This window comes from Ictalurus furcatus, chromosome 5, assembly GCF_023375685.1.
Source record: "Ictalurus furcatus strain D&B chromosome 5, Billie_1.0, whole genome shotgun sequence".
Taxonomy (NCBI): domain Eukaryota; kingdom Metazoa; phylum Chordata; class Actinopteri; order Siluriformes; family Ictaluridae; genus Ictalurus; species Ictalurus furcatus.
The window spans coordinates 28955468-28970650 of NC_071259.1; the positions used below are offsets into that span (position 1 = coordinate 28955468).

General features: G+C 36.3%; 1 protein-coding gene across 1 annotated transcript; it reads left to right on the plus strand.

The window, feature by feature from the left end:
- Nucleotides 1-1022: 1022 nt before the first annotated feature.
- Nucleotides 1023-10418, plus strand: si:dkey-8e10.3 (serine/threonine-protein kinase SBK1). Its single transcript, XM_053625642.1, has 4 exons — nucleotides 1023-1470; nucleotides 3967-4143; nucleotides 5935-6137; nucleotides 9734-10418. Exons 1-4 carry the CDS (start codon nucleotides 1416-1418, stop codon nucleotides 10370-10372), a joined length of 1074 nt encoding a protein of 357 aa, XP_053481617.1. The 5' UTR covers nucleotides 1023-1415; the 3' UTR covers nucleotides 10373-10418.
- The last annotated feature ends 4765 nt before the right edge of the window (nucleotides 10419-15183 follow it).

Sequence of the window (15183 nt, forward strand, 5' to 3'; positions counted from 1 at the left end):
TCAGTAATATCAGTAGCAGTAACAATATTAGTAATAGTAGCAAAATATAGAAAAACTATAACAGTAGTATCAGTAGTAGTATAGTGGTACAGCAGCAGCAGTGGTGGTAATAGTAGTAGTAGTAGTAGTAGTAGTAGTAGTAGTAGTATAAGTTAGTGGTACTATAGTACTGGCATCAGTAGAAGTATACTAGAAGCAAGAGTAGTATTAGTAGTAGTAGTATTGATGGAAGTCGTTGTAGTTGTAGTAATGGAAATAGTATATAATAGTAATATGATCTATAGTCTTAGTAGTAGTGTAGAGTGTAGTATCTTTGGTATTAATAGCCAGACTAGTATTCGTATTAGTATTAGTATTAGTAGTAGTATTAATGTAGTAGTATTAACACCATTAGTACAACAGCCATGGTTTTCTTATCCTTATTCTCTCTCTCTCTCTCTCTCTCTCTCTCTCTCTCACACACACACACACACACACACACACACACACACACAGTGGGTACTATGTTTTTCGAAATAAACCTGCAGCTGCAGCAGTACTGTATGGCTACTCTGGCTGTCAACACTGAAATGTAAGTCAGTTCATGTGCATGTGTTTTTGTATGGATGGACGTGTCCAGGGAAACCGGGCACTAACAACGATGTCCTTGCAGGAGAACGATTGAGAGCTCGGTGTAGCTGTCACTTATGAGTAATGCAAATGGTATAACTGTCACACACTGGTAATAGCTGCTCTATTTTCCCTTTGTTATTGTGTACAGCTATCTGTTGTGATATTAGTGACATAAAACTGATTATTATGTAGTCATTTCTGTGTAATGGGCCGGATTTAATAATGCATCAGTGAAACAACAAAACTAGGATACAATCAATTTGCATGACATTCAGGTTCAGTGTTAATCTTAATGTCTTGATTTTAATATACTAACTGCTATTTCAGTTGACTTTAATTCTTTCTAATGGACTCATCTCAGTGTGTTCTCTTAAAAGCAGTGCTGGCTAGTGGGCAAATAAAGTCTGCCAGTAGAGGGTGCTGAAAAGGCCAATGACACAAATGTGCTAAAGGATGTGCATGCTTGTATGCACGTTTATTTCATATAGTATAAGCAATGCAATTCATTTAATGTAACAAAGACTACAAAGTTCTAATAAAAAAAAGGATGAAAGCGGATTTGCATTAGGAGACTGATATTAACCCGAGTGTGTGTGAGTACTGAGAGCGTCCTTTACTCTTTTGAGGGTTCGTAAGGTGTTTCTCTGACTGAGATTCTGTTGAATCAGCAGTAGGGAACCTGAGCCTTTAGCCTACAGCCGCTTTAGAGTTAGCACCACTCAGAGAAGCACCTCCCTCACCTCACACCCAAAGAGAAGAGACAAATTGACAGGCAGACAGACAGACAGACAGACAGACAGAGTATGAAAGAGAAGCTCTCCAGCACTTGTAACGATCAGACACATAAAACTGTCCAAGGTAAGACAAAGTAGACCTGTTAAGACCTGTGCATGCTAAAAGTGTGTGTCCATGTGTTTGTTCTTAGCACGGACTAAAAGTGCAATGTAGTTGTTGACTTAATTTCAGTCATATTTTTGATACAAGTTTTGTTCTTTATATATATATATTTTTGTTTATTAACTATATTTTTGTTTTTGCAAGATTTAAATGTAAAAATAATTAAGTAAATCAATATATATATATATATATATATATATATATATATATATATATATATATATATATATATATATAAAATAAAACAATGTAATTTAAATGTAAAACTAATAAAATATAAAGCAAACAAATGAACAAACAAAAATCAACCGAACAAGCAACCAAATAAATACAAAGCATCTTAATAAAGGCGTGTATATATTTTTGCCTAATCTGCAGAGTATTTCTCATGCCAAATCGATCAAATTAATTAATAAAATAGAAAATAGCATATGACATAATATTAACTTTGGAATGTGATACATGCAAGGGAAATAATAATACTGCCATGTGGCAGTCTGCTATATGAATTGGGTTCAAGTGACCTTTTGTTTTAAAGTAGAACTGGTGTAAAGAGGAAACAGTTTAAATCCAACTTTAAAACCTAAAGTTGGCAAAATAAATCTCATTGTAATTTGTGTAGATGGTTTTCCTTGCTACTGTATGTAGGCTATACCCATATGTGCCGCATACAGTATTTATGCTAAGATTAAGCATGCTGAATGAAGCTTTCCCTTTACAAATATGAAGAGGTTTGAATTAATCAGTCTCATTTTTCAACACTTAAGATCCTATTCTTTAATCACATCAAAATGTATTCCACCAAAAACAAAATGATAAAATAATCAAATCTGCCTCTAGATTCGATGTTTTATAGAACGCTGTATTGGATGGCGTAAATCTGATATCATTCTCAATGCGATGCATGTTTGTCATTCATTTTAAGAATTATGTTCGTACATTATTCTGGACACATCGGATGTTATTCATTTTTATTATTTCAGCAGTTTCATGGGATGATGAAATGATTTGAACCCTATGAAGTTGCATAATGCTATTCATATAGCATTATGCTATTCACATCATATTAAATCCACCATATTTAATATGATATTCACATCATATTAAATATTTTTTTTAGTATTTGCAACAAATTTTATTATTATTGACATGATCTAACCCTAACCCTAGTGCTAGATTCAAAATGTCTTATATGAAGAAGAATCAATTAGCCAAGAAGTAAAAACTAATTTCCAAAGCAATAGGATATTTTTTTAATGCTTCACATACATTATATATATATATATATATATATATATATATATATATATATATATATATATATATATATATATATATATATATTATGTATGTGAAGCATAAAAAAAATATCGTATCGTAAAATATATAATATAATATAAAACAAAAGTGTGTGTATATATATATATATATATATATATATATATATATATATATATATATATATATATATATATATATACTTTTGTTTTACATGTAAGTGTATGCTCATTTTTATTTTACAATGATAGTACGTTTCAATGATACATCTTTCTTTCTTTGGTGGCCATGCCGGGAAACTACGTACTGACTCTGAATACGACAAGTTTGCTTTAGGATAAGTTTGATATAAAGAGTATCCAGATATTGCATTCTAACTGCATGATTGGAGAGTGAGAGAGCAATCTGGCGTCTGTTCAGTAACTGTATTACAAGTATAATGATTTGAAGATTTAATCGTTTAATAAGAATAGACATGGTGCGAGTTCAGCTGCTGTAGCCCTTAATGTTTCTGTCTTTTATAGATATGGACCATAACTTTAATTAATTTTAAATTAATTTTAAATTAATAATAATAATAATAAAAAACAGCTAGGTTTTTATCTTTATCGGTAAGAAATATTATTTATTGAATTTCTCATATTTTCCATAAAATCACTCTCTATCTATTTTCATTGTATTTAATGATTTATTACTTGTTTCTTAAATGGTTGGTGGGGTTTACTGTTTTGCTTATTATTATTTTAATTAATATTATTCATTGAGTATTATTTAATGACCTGTATTTATTGCTGCAGTGCTGTATAAAACAAATAGCAAACTAGTTGTAATTATGGTGATATTTATTATGAACGTTTGTGTATGTTTATTTATCTTGTATGTACTACTTCATCTGAATTTTGATGTCATCATGTAGCTTTTACTATTGGGTAGATTCAGAGAAAAGTATACATTAAATCTTTTTGACTTACGTGCTGTTATTTCCGGAGGCTTCAAACAACCTAGCAAAATCTCAACAGCATCACATGAAGACATGTAGTGATGATTGTTGAAATGTTAAACTGTGCTACATTCGTGCACAAGAAAGATATTCAATCAAGAAAGTAAATTAACATCCAGGAATTTATCTATGAGATGAAACACAGAGTAAGGTGAGTTTTTCTTGTGAACTGCTGGCAGGCAGAGCAATGATTGAGCTGGGCCCTGTGGAGGACGGCAGCAGCCACATAGAGGAGCTGATGGAGCTCACGGCACAGTGTCTGAGTCGCCTTGAGATTAAAGAACACTTCAATGTCATCAAGGAGATCGGCCGCGGCAAATATGGGCGCGTGCTGCTGGTTACTCACCGCTGCAGGGGTATGTAAACTAATGAGCAGCATTGTTTATAAATATTTATCATTTCATTTGAGCATTTTTTTTTTTTTTTTACTTTTAATTTGGGAACCCTTGAGTAACTAAAGTGCATTCATTTGTTTGTTTATGAGTTAAACATTGAGTGAATTTTTATGGCTTCAAGTGATGAATTTTCAAATGATTTATTTCACTCATAATTCTTGATATCCATGTTTGCACATTTTCACTGTGGAACGTGCAAATTTTCACTTATGTCATACACAAGACGACTATTGGTATACTAGTCTTGGTATTATGTGGCATAGGATCAAAAAGGACATCAGGGTACTTAGTCCCTGATCCCTAGTAAAAAAAATACATAAATAAATCGTCGTGAGTCGTGTGTGTCATTTCTGAACGAGTCGACTCTTTGAGTCAGTTCTTTGACTCTGATTTTTTAGGTGAATGTTGTGAACTGAACGGTCCTTTAAGTCTGTAATAATGTCTGAATAAGTGAGTAATAATGGCTGGATTTGACATATTCCTATATTCATATTTCTTTTATATTTCATATTTCTATTTCTTATTATTCCTTATCCATTTTCTAATATTTCATTTTAATTTAGCATTTAATGCACAGTGTAAAGAGGAATAGGCCAGGTTTCATTTCACTGCAAGTTATATACCGTACATAATTGTCTTGAATCTTGAATGTTCCAATTTACATCCAAGTCAATTCATTTATTTATACTTATTTATTTATTTATATTTATATTATATGTTTAAAATAAGAATGACCGTCATTTAAAAAAAAAAAAAAAATCAGCATTACTTTAAGTAGGCCTAAAGAAAATGTATAATAAAAAGTAGTATCATTTGCTCAGTAAAATGTAAAATTGATAGAAATCATTGATAATATTTTCCAAAATAGGACCTACATCATTGGGCTTTGCTTAAAAATCAAGCACAATTATGAGAACATTGGTTTTCTTCGTTTGCTGGAGAGAAAAAAAATAAATAAATAAGTGCTGTAAATAAAATATCTACATGTAATTCCACATTTTGAGCAGTTACAATATTAAAAGTCAAATGACATCAGTGATATGATGTCGATTACAACCATCCCAGATTTTTCCATAATTTCATTCAGTTTCAGAAACCTTGCTAGACATTTACGGCAATCTGTTTTAACATTCCACATTGTTTAATATATAAGTGAAGAGTTTTTCTCTGTAGTAAGTAATAAGTAAAATTTATTTATATAGTACTATTCTAGACAGTGCTTCACAGTGTACAAAAAAAAAACAACACATGAACATAAACAAGACATGGAATAGCAACGCATTACAACATAACACACAGCTATAAAGTAAAACATAGCATAACCATTCAAAAAAAAAAAAAAAAAAAAACACAGCACATCACCCAAAATAAGCTAGGTGAAAGCCAACTTTCTTAACAAGTTTCTTAAAACCTGACTCGGAGTGTGCATCTCATGCTCAAATTAAGATCATTCCAAAGTCTAGGCGCTAAAACAGCAAACGCTCTATCTAACTTAGTTTTTCATTTAGACAGAGTTTTCTTCCGTGATAGGGTTATCCATCTGAAAACTGAAATCCTGAAACAGTAGATCTTTCACACTTGTATAAACATAATCAAAGCATATGATATTTCATATTTATAGCTACACTGGCCTACATAACCAGACAGCTGTAAATACTGGTATCAGATAAAACGCCCCAGTCCCTTGTAGAACATTTTGTGCCTCTAGAATTGTATGATGTTTGATCCTGATGTCTCCTGTTTCTTTCGCAGGGACACCCATGGCCCTGAAGGTCCTGCCCAAAGCGTCGACCCAGCTGAAGGGATTTCTGCGTGAGTACTGTATCTCGCTCCGCCTGTCCTCCCACCCGTGCATTGTGGGTCTGTTCGGAATCGCCTTCCAGTCTAATGAACACTATGGATTTGCTCAGGAGCTGGTGGTCGGCCGCGACCTGTTTGCTATCATCAAACCACGGGTCAGTCGTGTTAGCGTGGCCAGTTTAATTACTCTCTAATACAGTCTTAGTGTTTTCCTAACTGGATAGTTAAGGGCTTTTATACTACAGCTCTGCTGAATTCTTATTTTTTCTGTTTTTTTTCTTTTTTCTTATTAACTTCAAGAGAAAGTCATGGAATGACTGTTTATAACTAATATAACAAGAACTAACTTGTTTCATGGACGTTCTACAATGTTAAATGTATCTACAAACAGATAAATCATATAATATTCTTCAATTGGGGGTTGGGCGTTTGAATCCTACCTCCGCCCTGTGTGTGCAGAGTTTGCATGTTCTCCACATGCCTTAGGGGTTTCCTCCGGGTACTCCGGTTTCCTCCCCAGTCCAAAGACACGCGTTGTAGGCTGATTGTCAATTCCAAATTGTCCGTGGTGTGTGAATGGGTGTGTGAGTGAGTGTGTGTGTGATTGTACCCGGCGATGAGTCGCACCCCATCCAGGGTGTCCCCCACCTTATGCCCTAGGATAGACTCCAGGCTCCCTGTGACACTGTGTAAGATAAGAAGGACAGAAAATGGATGGATGGCTAGATGGATGGAACTCCTCTTCACACCAGGCTGCATCACACCACCCTGATGTTAATTATTTTCCTAAAACAGTACTTATTTTACTCCATATATAATTAAGGGTTCCCACAGACGTTATTAGTTATCTCAGTCGGAAACTGGTTGCTGTCTGTGTAGTGTTTTACCCTGCTACTACATGGATACCCTTCAGGATTCTCTGGTTTTCTCCCAAAAACATCCTAGCAGGTGGATTGATTACGTTAAATTGCACCTAAGTGTAAATGTTTGTGTGCGTGGTGTGCTGTGATGGACTGGTCTTATCCAGAGTGGATTCCTACCTCATGCCCAGTGCTCCACATCCACCATGACCTTAACCAATATAAAGTGCTTACTGAAACCGTATGACTGAGTTATTGTTATGATCCATAAGTAGGTTGTTGAGATGAAGATAACATCTACTAGGTATTATTTAAAGTGAGTTTTATAACTGTAACGATCTAAAATCCAGTAGACAGACACTATTGGAATAAAAGTGGAAGTTCAGTTTAAGTTCATTTCAGATGTTAAAGACAGCCAGTCATGTCATTACTGCGTCATTATCACGAAGAACAAACAGCAGTATAGCAATACCAAGACGACAAAAGGGAGTTTTTTGCATAGTGTTTTCCCCCCTGCACCATTGGTGCGATAGTAATCATGTCTCTGACAGGTTGTTGGATGAATGCATGTAGTGCATGCTCAACACATATTTCAACAATGTGCGTATGTGCCGGGAGGAATTCGGAGCGTGTGAGTCATCGAGCCACACAGCTGTCCTCCTTCCTTTGGCTCAGTGAACGTTAAACTTCACACAAAAGGTTTAAGGCACACAAACACAACGGGTGTCTCAAGTGTCATGTAATGATGTTGTAAGAGAAGACAAGCCTGTGGTCAGGCTGCTAAAGCATATCCTTGTTTACTGACAGGTACAGCATTTGTGTTAAGGCCATTTATAATATTTGCTTTGTTGACAAATACTTGACAAATTTGAAAATGCACTGTATGCTGCCATAAAAAGTCTAATAAATCAGAATGACAGAATTATCACCTGGAGGAACCGCTTGGTTCTGATTGCCATGAACTCTGAACAAAGGCAGGGATACACCCTGAGGCCTGTTGCATGAATCCAGTTGAACAAACTCAGTTGCAGAGTAAGTTTTCAATTCAATTCAATTTTATTTGTATAGCGTTTTTTATAACGGACATTGTCTCAAAGCAGCTTTACAGAAACACAGAAACACAGGGTACAGATTTTAAGTGTGTGGATTAATCCCTATTGAGCGAGCCTGTGGCGACGGTGGCGAGGAAAAACTCCCTAAGATGTTCAGAGGAAGAAACCTTGAGAGGAACCAGACTCAGAAGGAAACCCGTCCTCATCTGGGTAACAACGGATTTGTTTTGAGTCGACAAAACCAAAAAATTCCAATCTAATGCTGGTTATCAACTTTATCAATCAATCAAGGTTTTAACCCTGAATCAGTTTACTCAGTTTACTTAGTGTGCTCCTGTACATAAAAGCCAGATATTTGCTGCAAACAGCCAATAGTGTTCGACATGGAAAAAAGCAGGTGTGAGTGCCTTTCAGCTGAAGTGCAAGAAATTATATTATGTGGAAATATGAGGAATTCAAATCTATACTAACCACAAAAAGCAACACAGTTGCGCCTGCCGAAGCTCGGGAACATTGCTGATTGTGTAAACGCGTAAGTTTACGATAGACTTACAATGAGAATAAACGGATTGAAAACTTATAACTCCAACATATTTCATGTAATTTCATTTAATACAAATATAAATTGTTTAAATTAAATATTAATGAAATAAATATTTCACTTTGTGAAATTACATTAAGACAGGAATAATGCCACCGAATGAAGATGTGTACCAGTCGTAGAACCCCAAAGCAATATGTACAGTTAGTGATACAGTAAGGGCGTGGCTTTGGTGTGTCAGATCTTCAACGTGCGGCTCAAGAAGCCGGCAGAGATAAACTATACCATCTGCTGAAAATCTTTATCTTTCGTACAGGTGGTCATCAGGAAAAGCCTGTGGATTGTGTCTGTCCCTAAAAGTTCTTTCCCTTCGAAGTGCCCTCCTTATTATTTGCACTCCGAGCTCCACAGGATTCTCCACAAACAATGAATCCATCACTACAAACACTAAAGGGTTAACTTTGATCTGTGAGATTTATATCACGTTGCTCAAAGCTGATTGGTCCAATTTGGAGTTGCAATTTCTTACCCAGAATAAAACCTGCTCCAGAGAAGGTTAGCCATGTAGTGTAAGTTACCATGGCAAAGAAAACGGCTAAAAACCAATCCTATTTGTTGAGACAAAAAAAAACAACACAGAGTTTGCTCAAATTAAATGCAAACTTACCGGGAAGCCCTGCCAGCTTCGAGCAAGAGGCCTCGAGCGATCGTTACAGGGCATTACATATATTCACATCTTGGGCAATTTTAAGTTGCTAGTCCATTTACCAGCATGTTTTTAGACAGTGGGAGGAAGGCAGAGAACCCAGAAGATGTGAACATGTGGAGAAAATGCAAAATGGGGAATTCTGGAAAGAATACAAAGAAGCTAGTTAAGTTTCCATGGACTTTTTGAAAGACCCTATATATGTTCTCTTTTCCTGTAGTGAGGTGTGTTGGTTTTGTAAACTGGTATTGACCAGCAAGTTAAGAAACAAACAAACAAACAAACAAACAAACAAACAAAAAACCCTCTAAAAATGATTGTGATTTAGTGATGATCTGAAAAGTTGGGGGGGAAAAAATCCAAAAAATTCAATTACATGCCTAAGTGGAGAATAAATGTTTCTTGCTGAAATTCCTGTTATGGAATTTTGTTTCTATATTATTTATTAATAGTTCAAGCAAACGCCCAGTAAAATGTCATTAACATTAAATTGCCTCTTATGGTGCTAAGCAATTGCAGTGAAATCACAAGACTTAAATCAGCACTCATGGTTTTATTGTGAAGAAATAAGAAGCATTCCTCTTTTCCGCAGGTTGGCATCTCAGAGAGTGTAGTAAAGCGCTGTGCTGTGCAGATCGCCAGTGCCTTGGAGTTCATCCACCGCTTGGGCCTGGTGCACCGTGATATCAAGCCAGAGAACATACTGTTGCTGGACACCCAGTGCCGCCATGTGAAGCTGGCTGACTTCGGCTTGACACAGAAGCGTGGCACTCTAATCTGCTACATCTCAAGCACGCTGCCCTACATGGCCCCGGAGCTGTGTGCCATGGTGGCGGAGGACGGCCAGGAAAAGCCTCAAGCTCCACCGCTCAGCATACAGCCCAGCCTAGACACCTGGGCTTTTGGCGTGCTGCTTTTCTGCATCCTTACAGGTTTCTTTCCCTGGGAACACTGCACAAGCACTGACAGCTTCTATGAGGAGTTTGCTGAGTGGCGGCAGGACACAGAGACAACAGAAATCCCGACACAGTGGAAAAGATTCACACCAGCCTGTTTGGAGATGTTCGGGAAGCTGCTGGCGCTGGAGCCTAACGACCGATCCACAGCCGATGTGGTGAAAGGGTATGTTGGGAAGGAATGGGTGAAGCCAAAGTGCCCAAATGAAGGTGATGGAGTAAGCGCCATGGCAACACTGAGCAGCCCTTGCCGTAGTAGCCCAGTGCTTCAGTAATGCCATCATGTGACATTCCATCACAGTGTCATTATTGCCAGTTTTTTTTTTAAAAAAAAAAAAAAAGATTTTGTTATATCTGGCATGCATGGAAAGTTACAAATGGTCAAGAAATCAGGGTGAGGGGCTGGAATAGCAGGCGTGCCTTTTCTTCACTCTTGTAAACATATTGAATACATCCTTAGAATTCCTGTAAATTTTGAATGAGGTCAGGTTGGATGTTTGCACGCTTCACCCAAACAATGGTATCAAATAGATTTTGGTAATCTCTTCACTTGATTGGATATCCACATTTTCTACAATATGAATCAAATATCTTCAAACCTAAGAATGTAGAATGTAGGTTCGGCAGTACTTATTTACTAAAGAATAACAACAAAAACAGGATCGAGCCTTTCAAATGAGAAAAATAGCACAACTGTTCAATTGCTAATTCTACCTAAAGGTGTTAAAAAGGGCAGTGTTGATTGAAATGGATTAATTTAGAACCCCAGAATGTTAACTGAGAGCCTTACACTTATTTTACGATATGGTGATTGTGTGCACAATGATACAAGGAGGTACTTAAATGGCAGAAACGAGTTTCCTCAAATTGAAAAATAAATTAATTAATTGATTAATTAAATTAAATATCACTATATAGGTAATAACGAGAATGTTCCTTTAAAATGTTGTAGTATCTCAAAATAATTAGATGTTTTCTTGAATACTGTATATGGTTTAATATTACTGCAGAAAAGTTGGTTCATTATTCTGTACTCAATATGCATTTTTGCTTCCATTGACTGGTTTCCATTTATACATACCTGTCAGGCATGCACGTACGGACACAAGTGCAGGTTATACAAGGCTTTATTAACCATAACAAACAACACAAAGACGTAATCAAAAAATCAAAGTCAAGGTGCAGGCAATAGTCAGGAGATCAACAACCAACATAGACGAGGGCAGGCAAAAGCATGACGAGAAAACCAGAAACGAGATCAGGAACCAGTCAAAATATAAAGGCTTTGTAATGACTGGTGTCAGTGAATACAGAGCGTACTCTGGTAGTACCAATCCTGGCACTGACGTGACAGAACCTTATAAACAAAATGCACACTTATGTCTATCCTCTTGGATAAATTTTGGATTCATTTGATATTTAGAAAAAATTTTAACTGATTATTTCTTTGTCCTATAACTACACATACATAAACATGATCAGATTCCAATCCATCTGTTAATAAAAAATTACAGCACATTATTTGGGAAATCATGATCTGAGAACCTTGGCCTTATGGTTTTTTTTTTGTTCGTTTGTTTGTTTTTCCATTTCAAAAGCATCATTTTAACTTGAAGGGTTGTGGGAATTTCCGAGAGGGAATAACTCGCTTAAATTCAATTAGCTAGGAAATTGCAAAAAAAAAAAAAAAAAAAAAAAAAGGGGAAAAAAAAAAAGTTTTATAGTTTGTGCCCTGCTATTGTGATCCAAATTATAGAAATAAAATGTATATCACTGGCTGGTTAATAAAATGGTGAATAAAAATAACATTCATGGTTGGACTATGTCAGAGACTTATATAGAATAACTATCTGAATGCTCACATTACATTTTTTTTTGGTGGGGGGGGGGGGATGAACTGCAAGGAAACACGAGATTTTTGTTTATATTGTATATGTTTAACAGAGTTAATGCATGAAAAGGATGAACAGTTTTCCTACTTTGCAAAATTTCCTACTATTATTCTAGGAATAGCATGATAATCATCATGATGTGTTACAAATATAATGTATCATACTGTATACTGTACTGTAATGTAATTGTACTCAGAATGAGTGGAGCTTAAATATTGTATTATTGCCCTTCTATGGATTTATTATACTGCCACATTTGTAATAAACAATAAACTATCACTTTAGCGATTCACTTTGTCGACATGTAATCAGTGCACTGCATGTTATACTGTATATTGTAAGAAGGTAGATCATATTACTAGAAGCTTTGAAGTGATCTTGATACACACACTCACACACACATAACACACATATACTTTATACCCCCCAGCCTTTCACATTAAATAATCTGCTGGCATCCGCTGCAGCTGGCAGGCCAGTGATGGACAGTATGATGGTGTGTCTTGGCATTGGTGCTGATGTCCCACTGAGAGGCTTGTGTGTCCTACAAACCAGGGGGCAGTTTGGCTCAGAGTGTGCATTTTCCAGCATATTTGAAGTGTTACACCAACCTGGATTGAGTTTCCATCATAGGTGATGGGCAACAAGCTCACTGCACCACTTCATGGGGGTCCATAGAGAAAGGGCAATAAAGCCACGAGTGAAAAACATCTCGACTTTGCGGTGAATATAAATCAACACCCTGACTGTTTTATACGCCAGAGCTGTAGATCTGTAGTAAACTTAACACGCTGACATGAAGAGGCAGCTGTGTTGGAAATCTGCCATGGATTCTATTACAGTAGCTTGCAAATAACCAGGTTTGCAAACAACTCCGGCAGGAAAATATATCAGTTCTCATCACACTTAGCTCATGTACATGTGTAGATGATATACAACAATGTATGTCTTGCTATTAAACATGATGAGCTCCGCTGTTAGTTTCTGGAAAGCTCTTTTCCAGGCAACGCCAAACTGAGATGGGATGAAGTCATCACAACACACTTGAGTGCAGCTGTTTTAATTGATATTTAACACTTACACTATCTGAAATGAATGGTTGGCTACTATGGCTAACCTTTTATAACCTTTCGTAACTGCATTTATAGTTGTTAGATGCGTTAGTGCAAAATCTGGAGCGCTAACAGAATGAACTTTCCAAAGACATAGAAAAGAGGACTACTCTGATTTTATGCAAGCGATGAAATTAAAAGTGGAACAAAAAAGAGGCACAATTTAGGGGTCAAGTCAAGTTGGATCAGGGCCAACTGAAAATAGACCATTAGCCGTGTCTTTTTATGGGGCACTTTAAGGTGGACTGTCCCGGTAATGGACACCCATAAGTCTTTCTGGGCAGTTGGTGCTCATATCTTGTTGACCCCAAATAAATTAAGGCCTGTGAATGGCCATTATTAAGATAAGTTTACCCTTCACCCCTCTCCTGAGGTCTACTCTGATTAGTGGTTATATCAAACAAGTTATACATGAAAGTTGAAGCTTGCTAGTTTTAAAAAAAAAAAATCTCTGAGCTCAGGTTGTATGAAACAGTAACAGGAGGTGAGCGCTTGTACAATTGAATTTCTCTTGTAAGGTTCTTCAGTCTGCTTTCCACAGTTTGACATCCTGCTATCCACTTGGTAATTGTGGTTGGACTTGGTACTTATTATGACCCTTGATTTTGAACCAAAATTACAGCTGTGCCACAAAAACCTGCTCAAGGGACAAAAAGTCTTGGCGTTTTCTTTTGAAAACTTTAGACAACAGCTGAAGTGACATCACATTGTGTGATGTGTGCACACTTTGTATTACATGTCATATGCAAGCAAAACTACATGTACTTTAACACTCAGCTCGTTGGCCTTTCACATTGAACCACTGTCCCTGATCTCCCAGCAGGCTTTGCAACAGATGCTATGGCCCAGAAGCATAATCTCCTGGTGAGAGAATGGATCTCATTGATTGATAATGACATAGTAACCTATGAATAAACCTTCAGTTATACTCTGTTATGGAAAATTACCACAACTGGGGTAGTTGAGTCACCAGTTTTCTATACCACCATACACAAAGCTATGTGTGATGAAAGTCACTTTGAGCCATAATTTCTGTCATGTGGAACAGTATCAGACAAGATGACAAGTTTAGGTGGATGAAACATTTTGCGTGCGGTTGTCATACAAGGCAATGACAGTTCTGGAGAGACTGGAGAGATACACCATCAGTCTAAAATGATATCTATCCTAGCACTTATTTTAGTAGCCTCCATTAATAGAAGATTATTTGCTTATCATGCAGACCATAGACTATAACTGCCTTAGAGTATGCTTATTCCTGTGCATATGTATGATTTATAGATAACAAATAGGTTTTTTTTATTATTTATCCGTCAGGTTGGATGTTCGTTGTTTGTCGCTGTATAATATTCCGCCATTGGCACAGGTGCACGTATTAAAAATGCATAATATCAGCATGACACAGGTTGCTCCATCTTTTCCCTGGAATCCTATTGTTGAGTTCCTGCCAGATTGGTTCTGAATGACCTGGCGATTATCCGATGTTCATAGTGGCGCTGTTACTGTACATATCTAACTAGCATTCTATTTCATTCTTCCTATTTATATGAGGTGCTGAATAACACCTGGATAACATGCCACAATGTCTTAATATGTTCCGCGTAGAGACAGACAGGCATTTCACGATAGCGGCCAGGCGTTCGGCCAGCCTGTAGGTCATGGAGATGACATTCATCACCTAGGGGGCTAGTCTCTGATTCAGAATCAAATTCTATGAAAAGTTTAACAAATAGGCAGTCGCTTCCAATGGTGAGGCAGTTTCCTAAGATAGACACCATTTGAAGTCTGGAGTCAAGGATCTATTTTGGGCAAGATGGAAAATAGTATTGGATATATCATTTATGAAGTATGCAATGTATATATATATATATATATATATATATATATATATATATATATGTACGTATGTATACACACACACACAAACACAACTATATATATATATATATATATATATATATATATATATATATATATATATATATATATATATATATAGTACATGGAAATTTGTTTAACGTGAGACCTTACTACAAAAAATTCAGACACTAGATAGTATGTAAATTGAGACGTAGTCCATGT